The following is a 17,962-nucleotide window of genomic DNA, read 5'->3' as shown; positions in this document are numbered from 1 at the left end:
GTACTATGGTACTATGGTTTCCTTTTTTTTTTTTTTTTTCCAGTTTGATTGTCATGCTTTGTACCCAGATGATAAAAGGAAATATATGACTACTTTGCCAAGGCTGAATTTGTCTCTTTTTATGATACTGGCCTGCTTTTAAACAGAACTCCCTTACAATACTGTAAAGATTAGTAATATCAGCCTCATTAGCAGACCTTTTAAAATAAAGCTCAAAAACATTAGTTTATAATTTAACAGCATTTGGACAGAGATAATTAAGGGTGGGGGTGGGCTGGCAAATCTATGCTGCAAGATCAGAAGGCAGTGGCAGTTCAGGAGGGAGTTAATCAACTCACTAGCTTGCTTTTTTCTGATGATTAAAACTATAATGATCTAGTTTTATTCTTCTAAATAAGGTAGGCTATTGCAATTAAAAAAAAAAAAAAGTACTATGCTTTTTGTAATGATGTATCTCAGTACTTATTATTTTTAGTTCAGCTACTAGAGCAAGAATAGATATCCATTATGGGACCTAAAGAGTCACCAGTGGATTCTGAACTCTTAAGTCCCACAAGAAGAGGAAAAGACCGTCTATGCCCTATGTATTTTTAATTGTTTACATGAACACACTGAGCAGCGCATTCATTTTCCTGGGGGCAGGCTTCAGCAGTCACTTTAGCCAAAATCATCAATCTTTGGATGTAAATTACAGATAGAGATATGGATCAGCCATTATTTGAGTGTTGTTGGAGGTGCTCAAGCTTTGTAACTTTCTTTTGACATGATTATTTGCCTTGTGTCTACATACATTCTTGGTGCAGTTCCACTGGGTTAGTAAGAATTACATCAGGCATAAATTTGTCCTTTCTGTATGCATAGCTGATGCTTTGTATATCTCTAAAACCAGGTATTATTTTTTCTTGTTTTCACTTCTTCAGAATGTGCGAGTTGACACATTTTTCTTCCTTGTAGTGCACAAAGTAATTCAGGAGTTTAAGCTAAACCTGGTCTAAACTGGCAATTCATGAGGTGTGGCACACTTTTTTCTCCTCTAAGTCTTGTAATATTTTGATGCTTATCTAACTGCTTCTAATCCATAAGTCTTATGATCACATGACGATCTCAGGTCCCACTTAATTTAAACTCACAAAAATTACAGAGAAAGAGAGAGGGGGAAAAGAAGAGGTCCTATTTCTTTTGATTGCAGAAAAATACTTCAAAAATATTCTACCATCCATCACAACATGCATTCAAACAGCAATACCATTCAATAACCATGGCAGAAGGACAGTTTTGACATGCTGACTAAGAAAGCAGTGGTGCTTGTGGACAACCTATTTCCCTTCCAAATTCATCAAAAACCTGTACATGTAAAACATGACCCAGCAGGCTGGTGAGTTCAGCCGTGGATATGCGATGTTACCCACAGAATATGATTTACCACATCTCTGGCAGAAGCAACAACCCCAGTCACTTCATTCACAGGAATTTTTATTTTGCATATCTACTCACTATTCTTTGCATTCTGCACATTTTGTACATATGGATTTGACAGCTTTTTAGTGTACCCTCATGGAAGTGTTTTCTGCTGTATTTATAGTGTTGGACTAGCATTTGACCAGAGATGTCTTGCTGCACTGTCTTGTTAATCCAAACCACATCTTCACACTGAGTCTTCAGAGAGAAACTGAGTATTCTTCATAAATACTTCGACAGTTCCACTTATGAAGTAACTCCTACCTTTCTGAGAACCAAAACTCGCCTTCCTACACAACAAGCACTACCCTCCTCTGAGATATAGTCTTCCTCCATATCTTTCTGCAATAACACCACATCTTTTCAATTCATGGCTTCAGACATCCAAATGTCACTAATTAGGCTGCAGGTACTACAAGCTAAAGCATCATGTTTCTCACCTTCCATCCTCACTGATGTGCCCTACCTTGCCCTTGCTGGTTCTTGGACGTAAAAACCAGACCAAGTATTAGCAAAAGGGAAAGACAAAAGAGGTTGTTTGGGAAGCGGAAATTGCAGAAATTCCCTGTTCTCCACCACTGCAAAAATTTCTCTCTTCTCAGGTGTAGGTCCTCTCATTTTTTCCACAAGAAAAAAAAGACTGAGCAGTTCCTACATATATTGTTGAAAGCTTTACTAATAAAGTGGTAAATAACAATCTGAAAATTCACAGAAGAATGTCCACTTATAAGGGCTGAAGTTCAACAAAAATAATTTGGTATATATTCCACAATGCTTAGATGGAGATTGCCCAACAAAAATCAGTGTCTAACCTCACTGAATCTTCACTGGGACACCACTTTTAAGACATAAAAATATCTTTGTAAAGTCCCTGCTTACACATTCGGTGGCCACAGCTTAATTAAAGAGAGTAAAAGAGGAAAAGAAAAAGTTTGAAAGAGATACTAGTCTAAATGTATAATGTGGCTTAAATTGGCTTAAGCTAACATAGATCATCAGGATTTTTGATTTCATGGAGAACCTCACTCAAGCTTTAATGACCTATGAGATTACCACGCAGGGAAACTATCAGCTGTATCTGATAAAAATGCAAAGATATGTGACTTAAGGTAAAACTCAAGGCAATATTTCTTGCTGGTTGGATAGTAGCCTTTAATCATAACTTATCATTTAAGGTCTTAGTCCTGCAAAGACCTCCTGAACACACAACAAGTTCTAACAGGACCGGGACCAAAGCTTCACATATTATATTTTAAAATCAAGCAACACTTTGTAGGTCACAAGGCAGACCTTAAATTCCCCGCTTACTTTCAATTGTACCTCTGTTTGTCAAGCATCCACCAAGCCTGCAAACTAACAAAAGCTCTAAGCTCCTTGGTATAATTACTTTCTGCCTTTTTTTTACATAAGAATTATACAAGGCCTTGTTTCTATCAGTTTAGGACAGAAACATCTTTACGTAGGATAGATAAACATTCTCTCATTGTTCAGTATTGCTCAGATTTTATGTATCATGCACCACTTCCAGTACATCGCTCTTTGTTAAGAGACAACCTAACAAAACCACTGTACATGAGCAATCACCTACTCTGGTCTTTAATCAGACTTCCACATTTCACCTGCAAGGATCTGCTATGCAGAAATACGCATCTGTCATAAATTCACTTACCAACATTGCCCGCTTTTCTGCAGCTTGAAGATTTATTAATGCTAGCAACTCTTTCCCAAAGGAACAGGCTCTATGGAAATTGGAGACTTACTGACGTGAGTATTGGGTTTTAGTTGTATGTCCATCATTTTACCCTGGTTAAAATGCAGCTACTTCTGAGTACTGTAACAGCGTATTATAACAATACTACATCAGCCTGAGGAGGTTTTGAGAGTTGATTTGTGCAGTGAGAGTAAATCCAGATGCAACCCCACTTGCTCCCCACAGTGAGACACTAGACACGGACCAACTATGCTCTAGAAACAATGAAAATGTGGCACTGTGTCCATTCTTGTAAGGTTTAACCCTAACCAGTAACACTGCTGATCATGTTTGGTTTCTGAGGACCTGACAAAAGCAGTTTGAAAGGTTTTGTGTTTTTTTAATGAATCTGTTGAAAGTAAATCACTCTCCCAGATAACACACACCTACATGGACAAATTCTGTCTAGGTTTGTATTCCACCATTCCAACTTGCACGTTTGAGACTAAGCAAGTTGCAAGGACAAGTTGGTAGAAACCAGCTCTAGTGTATACAGCTGTGGTATTATATAAACTGAGGAATGCAGAATAACCAGGATTATCACACAATTCAAATTGACATCTGGCATCCTGTATCTCTCATATTTAGCTGAGCAGAGTCAGTTCTAAACCAGAGTTTAGTAAGGGAATTTGCACAAGGGATGTTACTTGACAGGACTACTGCAAAGTAACACCTCAAAGATGCAGCCATGCAGAAATGGGTCCCAAAGAAGAATTTGCCTTGCTGTAATTAAGAGAAATATCATGTTTTCTAATTTTTAACTGTTAGTGGGGTTTTACTTAGCAAAACTGGTATTTAATTTTGCCCATTGTTTTATTTGACAAGATCTGCAGGCTCTTGCCAATTAATAGTTTTACTGACATACAATCAGGTTTGAGGGTGTCCACACTGAAGTATTACCCAGGCTATTAAAGTCATTGCTTTTAGCACTTACAGTATCTGCCACAAGACTGCATATAGGCATCGTTTTTCCACCTCCACTGTCTGGCATCGCTGTGTCTGACTAGACACTCCTAGGCTGAACCAGCAGGGGAGCAGATGGAGAACCTGCTCCTGCCCACATCTCCTCCTGGGATGGCACCACTCACGGCTGGAAGAGCCAAGCCAGCACTGTCTGCACTCAGGTCCAGAGGGAGCTGGCAAGTCTGCTCAGAAAACAGACTTCCTCCCCCTCCAGAAGACCTACAGCCAACACTGAGTTATTCTGCATGTAGGATAATAATTCAGCAGAGTATGCTGTTTTAACATCCTCTTTATCCAATAACATTGATCTGTTTGAGCCAATTCCCAGTGCTCTGGCAGCAGTAGGAGATGAAAAAAACGAAGGACATGGGATATAACTTCCACTGAGAATGGGGAATTTTTTTTTTTTTTCTCTTGGATTAATCTTTGAGCATTATCAGTTCTGTGGTTAAGGTTGTGGTTGTCCTTCTCGTCTCTGCAGGCTGCTCTGATTTACAGGTCAGGAAAAACATTTAGTTAAGATTTATAGAAGCACAAACCTCTCTCCAGGTAGTCCCCTTGTGCCCTCCTTTGCCTCTCCATGTCAAACAACTCTCTTCTGACAGAGTGAAGGCAACAGCTGACCCCCACCTCTAGGCTCCACTGGCTGAGACCACTTATTTCAGTTTCACATAAGAGTACACAGCCGGGTTTCACGTCCTCCCCAGCCCATGCACATAGTAAGGCAGCTTCATGACCTCTCCCATGACACAACTGTACCCAAAACAGATCTATAAACCTGTCCTAAAAGAGTGCTTTCCCTACAGCAGTGGTGCACTTTCTCACAGGGGGTGCTCCTGGCCTCCACTCAGTTGAGGTCTTACAAACCCTCTTGCAAGTGAGGAGAGTTTCTCTGTCTATCGACTTAAGAGCTGGAGGGAGACTTGGGTCTGTTCAGCCTGAAGAAGAGGAGCCTGAGCAGGGATCTCATCAATGTTTATAAATATCTCAAGGGTGGATGTCAAGAGGATGGCACCAGACTCCTTTCAGTGGTGCCCAACGATAGGATGAGGGGCAACAGGCACAGTCTGAAGCACAGGAGATTCCATCTGAATATGAGGAGAAAATTCTTTACTTTGAGGTGCCAGAGCCCTGGAACAGGCTGCTCAGAGAGGTTGTGGAGTCTCCTTCTCTGGAGACATTCAAACCCGCCTGGACACATTCATGTGTGATCTGCCCTGGTGAACCTGTTTTAGCAGGTGGGTTGGACTGGATGATCTCCAGAGGTCCCTTCCAACCCCAAACATTCTGTGATTCTGGCACCCTCATGCAATGCAGCACCCCCTCCTTGGCCGCCTTCTCACCAAGACGTGCCTGCAGGGGCCACCCCTAAAATGCTGCCGCCCCTCGACTCCTACCCTGCGTCCTACCTGGCATAGACTGTGCTGCTGCCTCAGGGTTGGTGGTGGGGACGGCGTGGGGCTGCTGCTGGCTGGAGCTGACCTCCGGCTCGGCGCTCACCGCGGGCGAGCTGGCTGCCTCGCCGCCCAGGGCCAGCGGCGGGGCGGGCGGGACGCTCTCCTCGGTGGCTGGCAGCTCCTCTTGCCCGGGCAGCTGCAGGGCTGACAGGGGGATGCTGATGGGTTTCCCGGCGGTGGTGGTGGCGTTGGAGCTGGTGGCTGGCACCTGTAGGGCAGCCACGGGTCCGCCACCTGCCCCCCGTGCTGGGGAGGCCAGGGGCCCGCGGGGCAGCCTCTGCGTGGCCAGCCGGGGCAGGCCAGGGGGCGAGGAGGAGAGGCGCTGGGGCTCAGGGTCGGGGCCAGCAGCTGGCTGAGGCAGCGCCCGGGTGGTGCCCAGGCAGGAGGGCCCGGCCTGGGCCTGCGGCTTGGGCTTGGACATCTGCGTCAGGGCAAGGGCCGGCCCGTCGGCACCGGCGGTCAGCTCGGCGTTGGCCACTATGTAGTAGTCCTCGGGGAGCTCCTGCTTGATCTTCTTGAGGAGCACCTCGCCACCGCCCTCATCAGCAGGCTGTGCCTGGGCGGCGGTGGGCAGGCTGGCGGCCGGCCGCTTGCGAGGGCCGGCAGGGGCCCGGTGGGTGTGCGGCTCGAAGTCGCTGTCCTCGTCGGTGACAGAAGACTCGCAGACCATGTCAAACAGGGTGGCCTCATCCTCGTACTCCTCCACGGGCTCGCCCAGCTCTGAGGGCTCGCTGCAGTAGGAGAAGTCGCAGGAGTCGCGGGTGCGGGTGCAGTCCAGCTTGGCCTTCCCCGGCTGGCCTGGGTAGCGCTGCAGGGGGCTGGCCTGCGCCTCTGAGGGCACCCCCAGCATGCTGGGGCTGTCGGAGTTGAAGCTGCGGCTGTCCTGGAAGCAGACACGCTCCTGGGAGCCAGCCCGGCACGTGGCAGCCAGGGGCCAGTGGTAGGCATGGCCCGCACTGCAGCCCCACATGGCGGTCAGGTTGCCATGGGCCCCCTCGGAGAGCAGATGCTTGAGGTTGGGGATGAGGCTGCAGATGGTCCCGTGGCTGTGGGCCCAGCTCACCAGCTTGGAGAGGTTTTCCGAGGAGGTGTGAAGGCAGTCCTCCATGGTACAGGATCAACAGAGCCTCGCCGTGAGGAACTTGGCTGAAGACGCGGTTCAGATCACAGGGTTCTGGCACTCATGGTCGCGTGTTGCCAGGGTCATGTTTGCTGCTCACCTGCAAACACAGAGCAAAACCCCGCTCTTCAGCACTCCCAAAGCAAGACCATATTTGCACGGGCAAATGAAACATTTGTAAGCTCAGATAAATGCATTTTACTCTCACCTCATGCATTCCAAAACACATTTCCCAAAACAGTGCCTGCTTTTAAGCAGCCTTGTTCCCCATTCTGACAGCAAAACATCTGCCTTTAAACCCAAGGAAAGAAATATCCCCGCAATACACAACTAAAATTAGATAAAACAGATTTTTAAACAAGCCAGTATCAGTGGCAACATGATTTGAAGCTTAAATCTCCAACAATGCAAATGCAGCCCATAAGACAGTGTTGGTGTCTTCACACTTAGAAAACGAAATACAGTCCTGAAACATACAATTCATCTTAAACACTAGGGTGGCAATCAAGCACCAACTCAGACGCTCTGCACCTGATGAAACTTTATGACATTTTATATCATTCATGCATGTTTCTCAAACGTATCAAATTATCTCCTTTTTCAGCTGAATTTGAGAGGCGTGTTCAGAAACTTCAGTTTTCCATATAAGGAGAAAACAACTTCATCCTTTGCTCTGCTATACTGACAGTCATAAGTTGTCCAAAGGCTTAAGAGAAGCTTAAGGGACCTCCAAAGTTAAAGTTGCAATTTTCCTTAAGGTCTGAGAGTTAACCTTTTGCTTTCTTATATTGTCTGTTTTCCCAGATCTAAATAATGATTCTGTTCAAGAAAAGCACTTGCCGTTTTCACCAGAACTATTTAGAAACTTGCAGCACAAGGCATGGATCGCTGGGGCCAAGGCCACAAATCCTACCATATTTCAGGTCAAACATAAATATACAAGATCTATCGCATGTTCATCTTTTCCTGCGAGAAACTGCTTCCTGCCCACATGGCACAGCTACTTTCCAGGCAAGGTCTCATCCCGCACAAGACTGCAAGGCCTCAACCTCTCAGTCCTTCAGCACTAGGACTTCCTAGGAGATCTTGCAGTTGTTTCTCTGCTCTGCATTGCTTTTATCATTATAAAAAAGACAATGAAACATGATGCAGGTGATGCTTCATTTTTTTTTTAAGTGAATAGAGGGGGACAGAAGGAAAAAACAAAGTAAATGTAAAGATTAACCATTCTTTCAGTAAACACAGAAGAGCAAGGAATCATAACTCAGCTAAAATTACTGAAGTTCTTTACAGGTAAGTTCTTTTCCCTGAGTGGTTTACCAAGTTATCTGGTATCAAAATTCCACCATCTAAGAAGTAAGCTTCTGATAATTCAATAATTATTATTTTATTTTCATTATAATGTTCTGTACTCTGCACACGTCCAGATTTAAGCTGCGGTCAATGCCCATTTTCCTGTTATCCAGGCATTTTATTACTTAACTGCTGCACTAATAATGTGTTTGTTTGTTTGCTTGTTTGTTTGTTTTCTTAAATCACAACAAAATCATATATAGTTAGTCAATGGTCCATACAATCCTGGAGCAATAATCACACTGAGAAAGACAGCATGAACCAGTTTTGACACAGATCCCCCTACTGGGATAGGGGACCCCTCAGCAGCGTGTTTCTGAGGTGGGAAATTATTACCTCCTGCTGTGAAGAACCTCAATGACCATGGCTGAAACAGATCAAAGTCAACTGTGAAGCTCAAACTGACCACAACAAGCACAGGTAACTTGGACTCCAGAGGTCTGTAAGAAAGTCAGCACTTCACAGATGGGCCCCAACACATAGCCCTCACCCAGGGCCATTATTAATACAAAAATGGACAGTCGCTCTTTCTTTACACTATTGTCTTACTTTTAAAAATTAAGGTTATTTGAGTTGCTGGAGAAGATCAGTAATAATAGAGCTCAAACAATGCAAAATTTCATGGTTGCTGGGCACAGGCTGGACTGAGAATGTTTTGAGGTTACTGCTCAGCTAAATTAATTGAGATTAGATTTACATTTATATTCCTTTAACAACACTCATGTTTTCCTATCTCACCAGCTGCTACTTACTAGAGGTCACTTTTTCAAACAATTGATCACATCTTAATACAATTTCAATTTGGTAAATATGTATTTTGAATTATTATTAACTTACGTAGAACTTTTTTTCATTAAAGTAATCAAGGGATACCAGAGAAACGGCAGCACTATCCAATGATAGCAAAGTCTGAGCATCCCTCTTTGTTTACACGTGATGACAGAGAAATCACCTCCAGTGACTTTCTCAGATAGCTAAAAGTAACTGGGAACTCCTGCTCATTTCTTCGGGTCTGTTTGGAGGCTCCCCCAAACCTCCTCCCTCCTGTGCTTCGGGAACATGACCTGCAAGACTTGGAGCTCCTGTTATTCTCATCTCACTTTTATTTTCATAAGGCAGAAAAGCCCTTTGTTTTCTTTTCCCCCAACCGACATGCAGCATTCCTGTCAATTTTATATGTCATTTTGCTCCCCATCCTCTTGTACACAAGTAATTTTAGATACAGAATGAGCTGCATCATGGCTTGAAAAGAATGCTACAGGGCGGCTAACTGTGCCTGGAGAATGCTTTCCCTAAAAGACCCACAAATTACTACCTGCCTACTCACTTGCTCTTCAAGATCACCTGCCAGCTAGCTGCAGATAACCATGTTCGCCCTGTGCCAAGGGAGGTAAATGAAGACGCTGTGTTTCAATGGTTTTGCAGCCTGCCCATGCACCTTCATTCACCAAGAAAAGGGTGGCCAGTGCAACCCCAAACTGGAAACAGAATGGGCAAGTACTGCCTATGATTCCCTCTGCGAAGCTTGCCATGAGTCTTTCCAACACACCCAGGTGCTGTGCCTCACTATTGGGCTCAAGAATGGAACCAGCATGAGAATTTCTAGATATTTTGCGAAATTGTAGGTATTTTTTCAACAACTTTGAAATTAAGCATGACACGGAAGGAAGTCCTGGACAACAGATGAACAGGAGGAAGCACATCATTAGGAAACAGAGTAAAAATAGCGTAAAATTCAAGTTTGGTTTTCAGATAGCTCAAGCCAGAGTACATGCACAGAGAACAACTGCTGCAATAAATTTCAGCTTCTGTTATTGCCTACAAGAAACCCCAGCAATGTTACAGATCTCACAGCACAAAGCTCCTAGCATGACCAATGCCTCTGTGCAGCATAATAAATGCAGTAGGATCCCCCTTTGCAGGCCTTTTAGGCACTGGAGAGGCTCCCCTTCTCAAAGATATAGCTTTTAAACATCTAGAAGTTGTTTGTTATATTTGGTTATTTGTTTTAAACCTTTTAAAAGATACACTGCCAATCTTGACACGGGTCAAAACTCCCAGGGCATCCACATTTATGTTGACTGGTATATTCAAAGATACAGACTTACAAAGCACCTTGTCGAAGAAGGAACACTAAAAGATGGAAGGAGTAAAACCACACTCACACAAGACAGAGTGGACAATCTGGAAGGTGAACAGGGCAAAGGAGGGAGAGCTATAGCCATGGCTATAGTCAGAAGCTACATTAGTGCAAACCCATGGGAAAGCATCGAACTTCCCAGTTGCTGCACGACCAGGATATATCTTGGGAAGACAGAAAGTTCAGTTTGGCTGAAGAACTGCTTTCCCCACAGGGAAATGAGATCACAGTTAGTTTGTTTGAGCAGGGCTGCAAATCCAAGATATTGGTTATTCAGAAGGAGTGTGTCTTCAGTTCACCTACTGCAGCAGAAGCTGTCAATGGCACTTTGGCAGGGAGGGACTCACCCTGAGGAAACACAGCAAATCCATCATTATCTACCTGGTTTCCTGAAGAGGGACAGCATGCTGCTGGCTGAAAGTCTGCTCTTGCTTGCTAAATCACATTTTAAAGATTATAGAAGTCTTTCATTCAGACTGGCAAGATTCAATAAGATGACTCATGCTTAATAACCTGCTAACACATATACTCTGAAATCATACAAGTAGCTGGCAAAAACAACCTACAGCTTCAGTACGAATAACACTGGTATTTTAGCTGCCTTATGGGTGGCAAAGACTTAACCTTCCACAGCACTATTCTACAGTTCAGAGCCCAGCAATATCTAATTCAGAGTGAAGCATGTCTAGGTGCTAGAAATTCACTGCAGCTCTCTGAATCCTAAATTAAGAATCCGATTTTATGGCTTGTTTAGCTTTTATGACCTCATTTGCAACATGTTGCTGTAGTGATTAATGTGTATGGAAATGCTGTATGAGAAAGTGTTATTGTTGCAAAACCATTCCTTAGGGTCCATTAATGCAGTAACTGGAACGTTATTTGTTTTGTGAAAGGGAATATTTTCTATATCCAGAACAAGGGGTTTGCCATAGGGGATCTACTTGGTGACCAAAGGGAAATAAAAAGTAGGAACTTGTAAAGAGTATCTATCTGTAAAGACATCTATAAGGTAAAGTGTCTATACTGTAAAGAGTATCCCTTCCATGTTCTAGGATGCCACTTGGCTTAGCAAGTTTCATGCAGGCAAAATTCTTCCTGATTTTACACACAGTAGTAGCAGAAGAGAAAAAGCACTGACACCAGGCAAGTCCCAGGAGCAACAGCAGCTGGTAGCTGTAGCTACCATGAACCCTTTATCACATGCAAAGAATGAACCAACAGTGGGGAGGGAAGACCTGACGATCTCAACTACCTCTCCAGCTTTCCTTCCTTGTAGATGAGGATGTCGCAGTGGAGTTTCAGTTAGGACCTCATGGGAGGTTCCTCAGGACAAACAGGGAGATCTGTGACGTGGCTCCCCCAGAAAGAAGACAGCAGAGGTGAAGATGCAGTGAAGGAGGTGAATGCAAAAAATCAGGATGGAATAGCAGTATGCAGTGGGAAACACATGTCCCCCAGCAGCATCTGTACACTGGAACATCTGTTTGGTGGACCTACAGCTCAGGGAAGGTGACCTGTGCATTTTGTTGTAAAGAAGGCAAGAAACCTTGTTGGGATTCTGTCCCCTCATGGACTCACAGGCAGTTAGCAATGGATGTCCTTCCCAGGGTAACGCTGGACAACACAACACAGACTAACTTGCATCACAGAAATGTATGTTTGAAATTCTGTTACTACTACTGATTATTAGCACTTCAGGAACTAACACGCTAATTTTTATTCAAGGGAACAGTACAGACATGGCTACACAAACCAGCTCTTGGGACTTGATCCCAAGGTTGATAATACTTCCAACAGCCCAAGATTATTAAGTAAGACTACGATACAAAATTTACTTTTGTTAATAATAAAAAGTAGTATTTCTAGTCTCACAGCTGTAAAAAGCTCTAAAACCTGAATCTTAAAACATTAAGAGACAAGTGCAAAAACCCCTGCATTTAGTCATTTTACATAGTGTGGATTTCAAATATTACAGCAGCTGAAACCTGACTTTGAAGTGTTTTTAAGCAATGTTGTATCAGTTTCTACATTCAGAGGTAACCAACCCATGTGTGTTGGGCTCTGCTTTCTCACAACAGCAGAAGAAGCTCAGAATGTTTTAAAACCCTCTTTATTTGCAGCCTCTGTGCTATGGCCGAACTCCCTGGTCTGTTAGTCCACCACCACCACCTGACGGGGAAGCACTTCTTCATTTTGAAGGATCTTCGTTTTCATATTTACAAGTAAGGAAACACAATTGTGAGCTCACAGATTGAGAGCACCATGAATTGAACTTTGGCGATCATCTGCCTCGTTCAAGATTTTGGCCAGTAGACAATATTCTTCTTTTATCATTAGCATTTATTGAGCCGAATGCATTACATGGCTAAAGGACTGAAATCAACAACACCAGAAATCCATGTGTTCATTCGTCAGAGTGGACCGAGCAGTACTGAGGTCCCTGCAAGGTCCTGCTGTGGCCCATAGACTCCACTAGCTGTCAGTCCAGGATCACAGCAAGAACTGTATTTCTCCTTCCCAAAGAGGCTGGAGCAGACTCAGCAGGAGCTGCTGCCTCCCCCAGATATCACTCTGCCAATGCCAGAGGCTTCAGCCACGCAACAGGGCAGCCAAAATAATGCCACTGCCAGTCACCTTCCCTGCTACCTCCTACAAGGGGACTGCTACTAACAGCAGAGTTAAAGATCAACCTCTCGACCCAATGTTTTGATTTCTTCACTTGATATTGCCAAGGATGTCATCAACTTGTCAAAAGACTGGGATGGACAGCCACTCATTCAAAACAGGCCAGCAAACTGGAATGACTGGGAACAGGTCAGTTCATTTTCTCCAATTTTAGACTTCAGGAGTACAAAACTTCCATGTCAACTCAACAGTTACTGTATTTCCTTTCTGCTTGAAAGACAGACTACGAAGAAACAGCAGAGAGTGAGAGGAAAAAAAGTATGTAGAAAAAAATGACATTTAATAGCCAAGGTATGAATCAACTAGGTGTCCCACTTTACCACAGGAGGAAGGGGCAGACCTCCACCTCTGATACAAACTGCACATGGCTCCCTTAAGTCAGGAAAACATGTTTTTAACTGAACGTCTCTCCAGGAAACAAAAGTGTATAAATTACAGAAAAAAGGCTCACAAATTCTGGCAAGTGCTGCAAGCCTCTGAGTTTGGCAATGTCATGTATCCTTAAACTAGATAATTTCTCCAGCTTTGCCCATTTGCCACTGTTCCCTTAGCACTTTTAGACAGCCTCCAGCAGGTGTCTTCGGGGGAGAAACAACCTCTCACCTTAACAAAACAACCTACTATGTCCAGATTTTATGAGCTCATCCTATTTCTTCATGCTTTTAGCCCTGTAAGAACTGATTTAGAAATAAACTGGGATGTACAGCAGAAAAAAAACAAAACCTTCATGCTAATTTTCCACCTCCACAATTCTAGGCTCTTCCTATATTTTATATCGATTCAATAATTTATGTGCAGCAAGTGCCTTCCCTTTCGTGTGTCTCAGAGCTTCTGTGCTTATATTTTGGTCTTTATAAAGTCAGTAGGAGCTCTGCTATTGAGTAAGCAGGCCGGGATTTTACCCACAATGAACAACGATCATAATTCCTGTCACCAATGAGCAGCAGCAAGAATACTTTCCTGATGGGAGTGCAGGGGGAAATAGAAGGAAAAATAACCAAAAGCAAGCAAGTGCTGTTCTCCATTCAGAAAAATCTCACGGCTGTCCGTTGTACTTGCTGCATGAGACTGCAGCTCCTCCTCAGCTGATGGTTTGTCTTCAGGGAAGATGCTCCCCTTGCCAAGTGTGGCACGCCTTCAGCTGCAGCTGTCATCACAGCAAGCCCGAGGAAAGCAGCAAAACCTGTTTGCTGGTGAAACTCCTTCAGTTGGCTGAGAATTAAAAGGTTTTGGCTGGGATGCAGCATTTGGGGGTTTCCTTGCCTTTTTACATGGAAGACTACCGCAGAATTATGAGCCTCCCAAGAGCCTGCCTCATTCACAAAATTAAATGATTCATCCATTGACAGCAGAATGGGCTGAGGAACAGTCTGAGGGATCCATCCTTAATCCATATGTAATGCTACAAGCACCTCTGCGTCTACTTTTGTATTTTAGCTCCGCGCCCACTGAACAGGAGCTACATGAGCCTTGCTCTGCACAGCATGTCTGAAGGACCATAGAGGGACCAAAAGAGCACCAAAAGGAGAAGCAGGTGAAAAGGGAGCAGAACAGATGGTGCAGCAGATCTAAGTGATCTGAGCAGCATCTCATTGCCTAAGAACCTCTCTTCTCATCTAGATGCCAACATCTCAATTTAAGCTTCCTTAGACTAACTTGTTCCTCACGCCATTCCCCCCAGCTCACCGTGTCTCTCTTGACACTCACTCAGAGTGAGGAAGGATCTTCTTTCCAAGGAACATGTCAGAAAGGAAAGTGAGCTTTCTACAGTTCGTGAAAGTATCTGCAAAGTTGATGAGCACCTCTGGCTCCAGAGAAGTCAAAACACTTGGCAGTGCTACACTTCATTTTTTTTACTTTGCGTCTCATATCCCATAAAGGACATGTTCTGCCATGCTCTTCCCAGCAGCACTAACGTAATCCTGTCAAATAGTAACTCTCCACGCTGCTTACAACTAAGCAGTGTACAGCCGAACCCAGAAAAGATTTTAGGATTTTGAAAGCACTAAGTAGTGTAAACATAGTTGTGGGAAAGCAAAGACGTGGGAAAGCAACATGTGCAGTTCCAGCCACCTGGATGATAAATGAAGATCAATACTAGCATGACCATCTGGATGGTCAAAGAAATAGTACTAACATAATTAGATCACAGTAAAATATAAAGGGCCTTGGGCAGATTGTGCTGAAGTACAAGACACTGTCTCCCATAATATACTCTTGCAAAAGCTGGTAGCCCATGACTTGGACAAGTGCACTCTATGCTGGGTTAAGAACTGGCAGGAGGGCCGGGCCCAGAGAGTGCTGGTGAATGGGGCTGCATCCAGCTGGCGGCCAGTCACTAGTGGTGTTCCCCAGGGGTCAGTGTTGGGTCCAGTCCTGTTTAACATCTTTATTGCCGATTTAGATGAGGGGATTGAGACCATCATCAGCAAATCTGCTGATGACACCAAGTTGGGAGGGAGTGTCTGCAGAGGGATCTGGATAGACTGGAAAAATGGGCTGATTCCAATGGGATGAAGTTCAACAAGGCCAAGTGCCGGATGCTGCACTTTGGTCACAACAACCCCCTGCAGCGCTACAGGCTGGGCGCAGAGTGGCTGGAGAGCAGTCAGACAGAAAGGGACCTGGGGGTGCTAATTGACAGGAAGCTCAACATGAGCCAACAGTGTGCCCAGGTGGCCAAGAAGGCCAACGGTATCCTGTCCTGTATCAAAAACAGCGTGGTCAGCAGGACAAGGGAAGTGATCCTTCCCCTGTACTCTGCATTGGTGAGGCCACACCTGGAGTATTGTGTTCAGTTCTGGGCCCCTCAGTTCAGGAAAGACATTGAAGTGCTGGAGCGGGTCCAGAGAAGAGCAACACGACTGGTGAAGGGACTTGAACATAAGACCTATGAGGAGAGGCTGAGGGAGCTGGGGTTGTTTAGTCTAGAGAAGAGGAGGCTTAGAGGTGACCTCATCACTCTCTATAACTACCTGAAGGGAAGTTATAGCCAGGTGGGGATTGGTCTCTTCTCCCAGGCAGTTAGCAATAGGACAAGGGGGCATGGGCTTAAACTCTACCAGGGGAAATTTAGGCTGGATATTAGAAAGAAATTCTTTACAGAGAGAGTGGTCAGGCATTGGAATGGCCTGCCCAGGGAGGTGCTGGACTCGCCATCCCTAGAGGTTTTTAAACTGAGATTGGACATGGCACTTAGTGCCATGATCTAGTAAACGGACTAGAGTTGGACCAAGGGTTGGACTCGATGATCTCTGAGGTCTTTTCCAACCCAGTCGATTCTGTGATTCTGTGATTTGTCATAACTGTAAAGAGTGATAGCCCAGACTCGTGCGAATGGCATCTCGGGATGGATGACTGCCCCCAAGTGCACGGGATGTGTGAATGTCCTTGGGCCGTGTCTGTGAATGAGTGGGAACGTAACAGAAACAAACATGAGTGTGGTGTGTTTTTAATAACAATTATTGGAAAAACATCTTATGTAACATCTTAGTCCAGACCTGTATCTGTAAATCCTATGAACTATCAATGTTTAATAAGGAGGGCCGCAGCCTGGCTCAGCTCTCTGCTCTGCCCGGCTCTGCGCTCCTTCCTGAACACAATCTCTGCCTGTGTGTGCGTCTTTGTCTGCGTCCCGCTGTGCATTGTTCCTCATCGCAGCAATAGTTATAGTACTTGAATAGCATAAAAACATAAGACAAAAAAATCCTGCTTGTTTTGTTTGGTATTTAGCAAATGCGTGCCCGAAGCTTTCTCCCAAAGCCTCAATGAAACATAACTTGTTTTCTTAACACGTGCACTTGTCACTGTAGTCTGCAGCAAAAGACCTGAGGGACAAGAGGGACCCTATACTCTTGGCTTGCAAACTATGCTTCTTCAGGCTGACAAATGAAAGCAAATTTTAACACTAGCAGTTCTGTGGATTTACAGACTGTTAGATGAACTATCTGATGACCATTGTGTGCCCCCGGGTTAGTGGCAGAGGCTGAGGGGAACTGCAGGGACCTAACATGGAAATTATTTGCCCCTCTGCATTTGCTCAGTGAGCTGCATTCAGATTTGGTGTTTCACCTCACCAACACACAACGCTGGGCAGCATTTGTGGCTGCCTGCATCACTGGGGAAATCCAGCATGCCTGTCTCACCTCCGTGCAGTCACTACCTCTGCCTCAGCGCTCCAGTTAAAGTTGGATCTCCATGTCAGAATTTAACTAATAAGCTCTCCCTTTCAAAACTGTTTGGGGCTTGTTCGTTCTTGTTTCGTTTTGCTTTGTGGGTTTGGTTTTTGTTTTTTTTTTTGCATATATATGTTCCACTGAATGAACACAACTGTGTGCTCAGTGCCCATATGTGGATTTATTTCTGGCTATACCTTAAATTTCAAAGCTGGAGAGAGAAAAGGAGTAGAAATTAACTTTCAGGTCTTCCTCATGTCATCAACCAGTGTTCAGAAAGTTGCTCCCATGTAACCATTTTCAATGCACTTTTGAAAATGGCAGAGTTTTGATGGAGGGAAAACACAATTGGTTTTAATTGGCGTTGAACTGAACACAAAAACGAAGTCCTGCTTTACTGAACTACTAAAGCATCAGGCTCCTCCTTCAGCTAGAAGTAATCTAGCCCTGTCTTGTCCCTCTTTGACCGACTATCAAGTTTACGCTTACATTTCAGAATGCTGCCTGCTGCAGTGGCCAAAAATGACCAAAGACATATGTTCAGAACGCCTCTATATAACATATAACTTTTGAAATAAAAATACACCAGCTGGACCAGCTCAAATCCTGCTTTTAAAAACATAAATGCTCCCTCATGCCACAAGAAATGACGATTTACTCACTGCTCACTCCAGCATTTGTTGCTACAATGGCAGAAAGTCCTCTAGAGCAAAATCATGTGGAGAACAAACATTTTCAGTTGCACTCATGGCTTCCTCCACCAGCAACAGCTGGGAAGATGAAGAAAGAATGAAGATCAGGGCAAAATCCATCCTGACTATAAGCCCACGGAAAGCCATGCAACTACCACTGGTTTGCATT

General features: G+C 44.3%; 1 protein-coding gene across 4 annotated transcripts in view; it reads right to left on the bottom strand.

Moving 5' to 3' along the window:
- Positions 1–17,962, bottom strand: part of KIAA1958 (KIAA1958 ortholog) — a 76,599-nt gene that overhangs the window by 33,150 nt on the left and 25,487 nt on the right. For all 4 annotated transcript variants that reach the window (XR_010469029.1, XR_010469028.1, XR_010469030.1 and 1 more), the window contains exon 2: positions 5,581–6,848. Coding sequence is in view for 1 of the 4 variants with exons in the window: in XM_065046375.1 (XP_064902447.1) it covers positions 5,581–6,736 (1,156 nt within the window). In the remaining 3 variants the exon portion in view is untranslated. The remainder of the gene's footprint in view (positions 1–5,580; positions 6,849–17,962) is intronic.

The sequence above is a fragment of the Columba livia genome, chromosome Z, assembly GCF_036013475.1.
Source record: "Columba livia isolate bColLiv1 breed racing homer chromosome Z, bColLiv1.pat.W.v2, whole genome shotgun sequence".
In the NCBI taxonomy this organism is placed as follows: domain Eukaryota; kingdom Metazoa; phylum Chordata; class Aves; order Columbiformes; family Columbidae; genus Columba; species Columba livia.
This window is presented reverse-complemented; position numbering and strand designations above follow the sequence as displayed.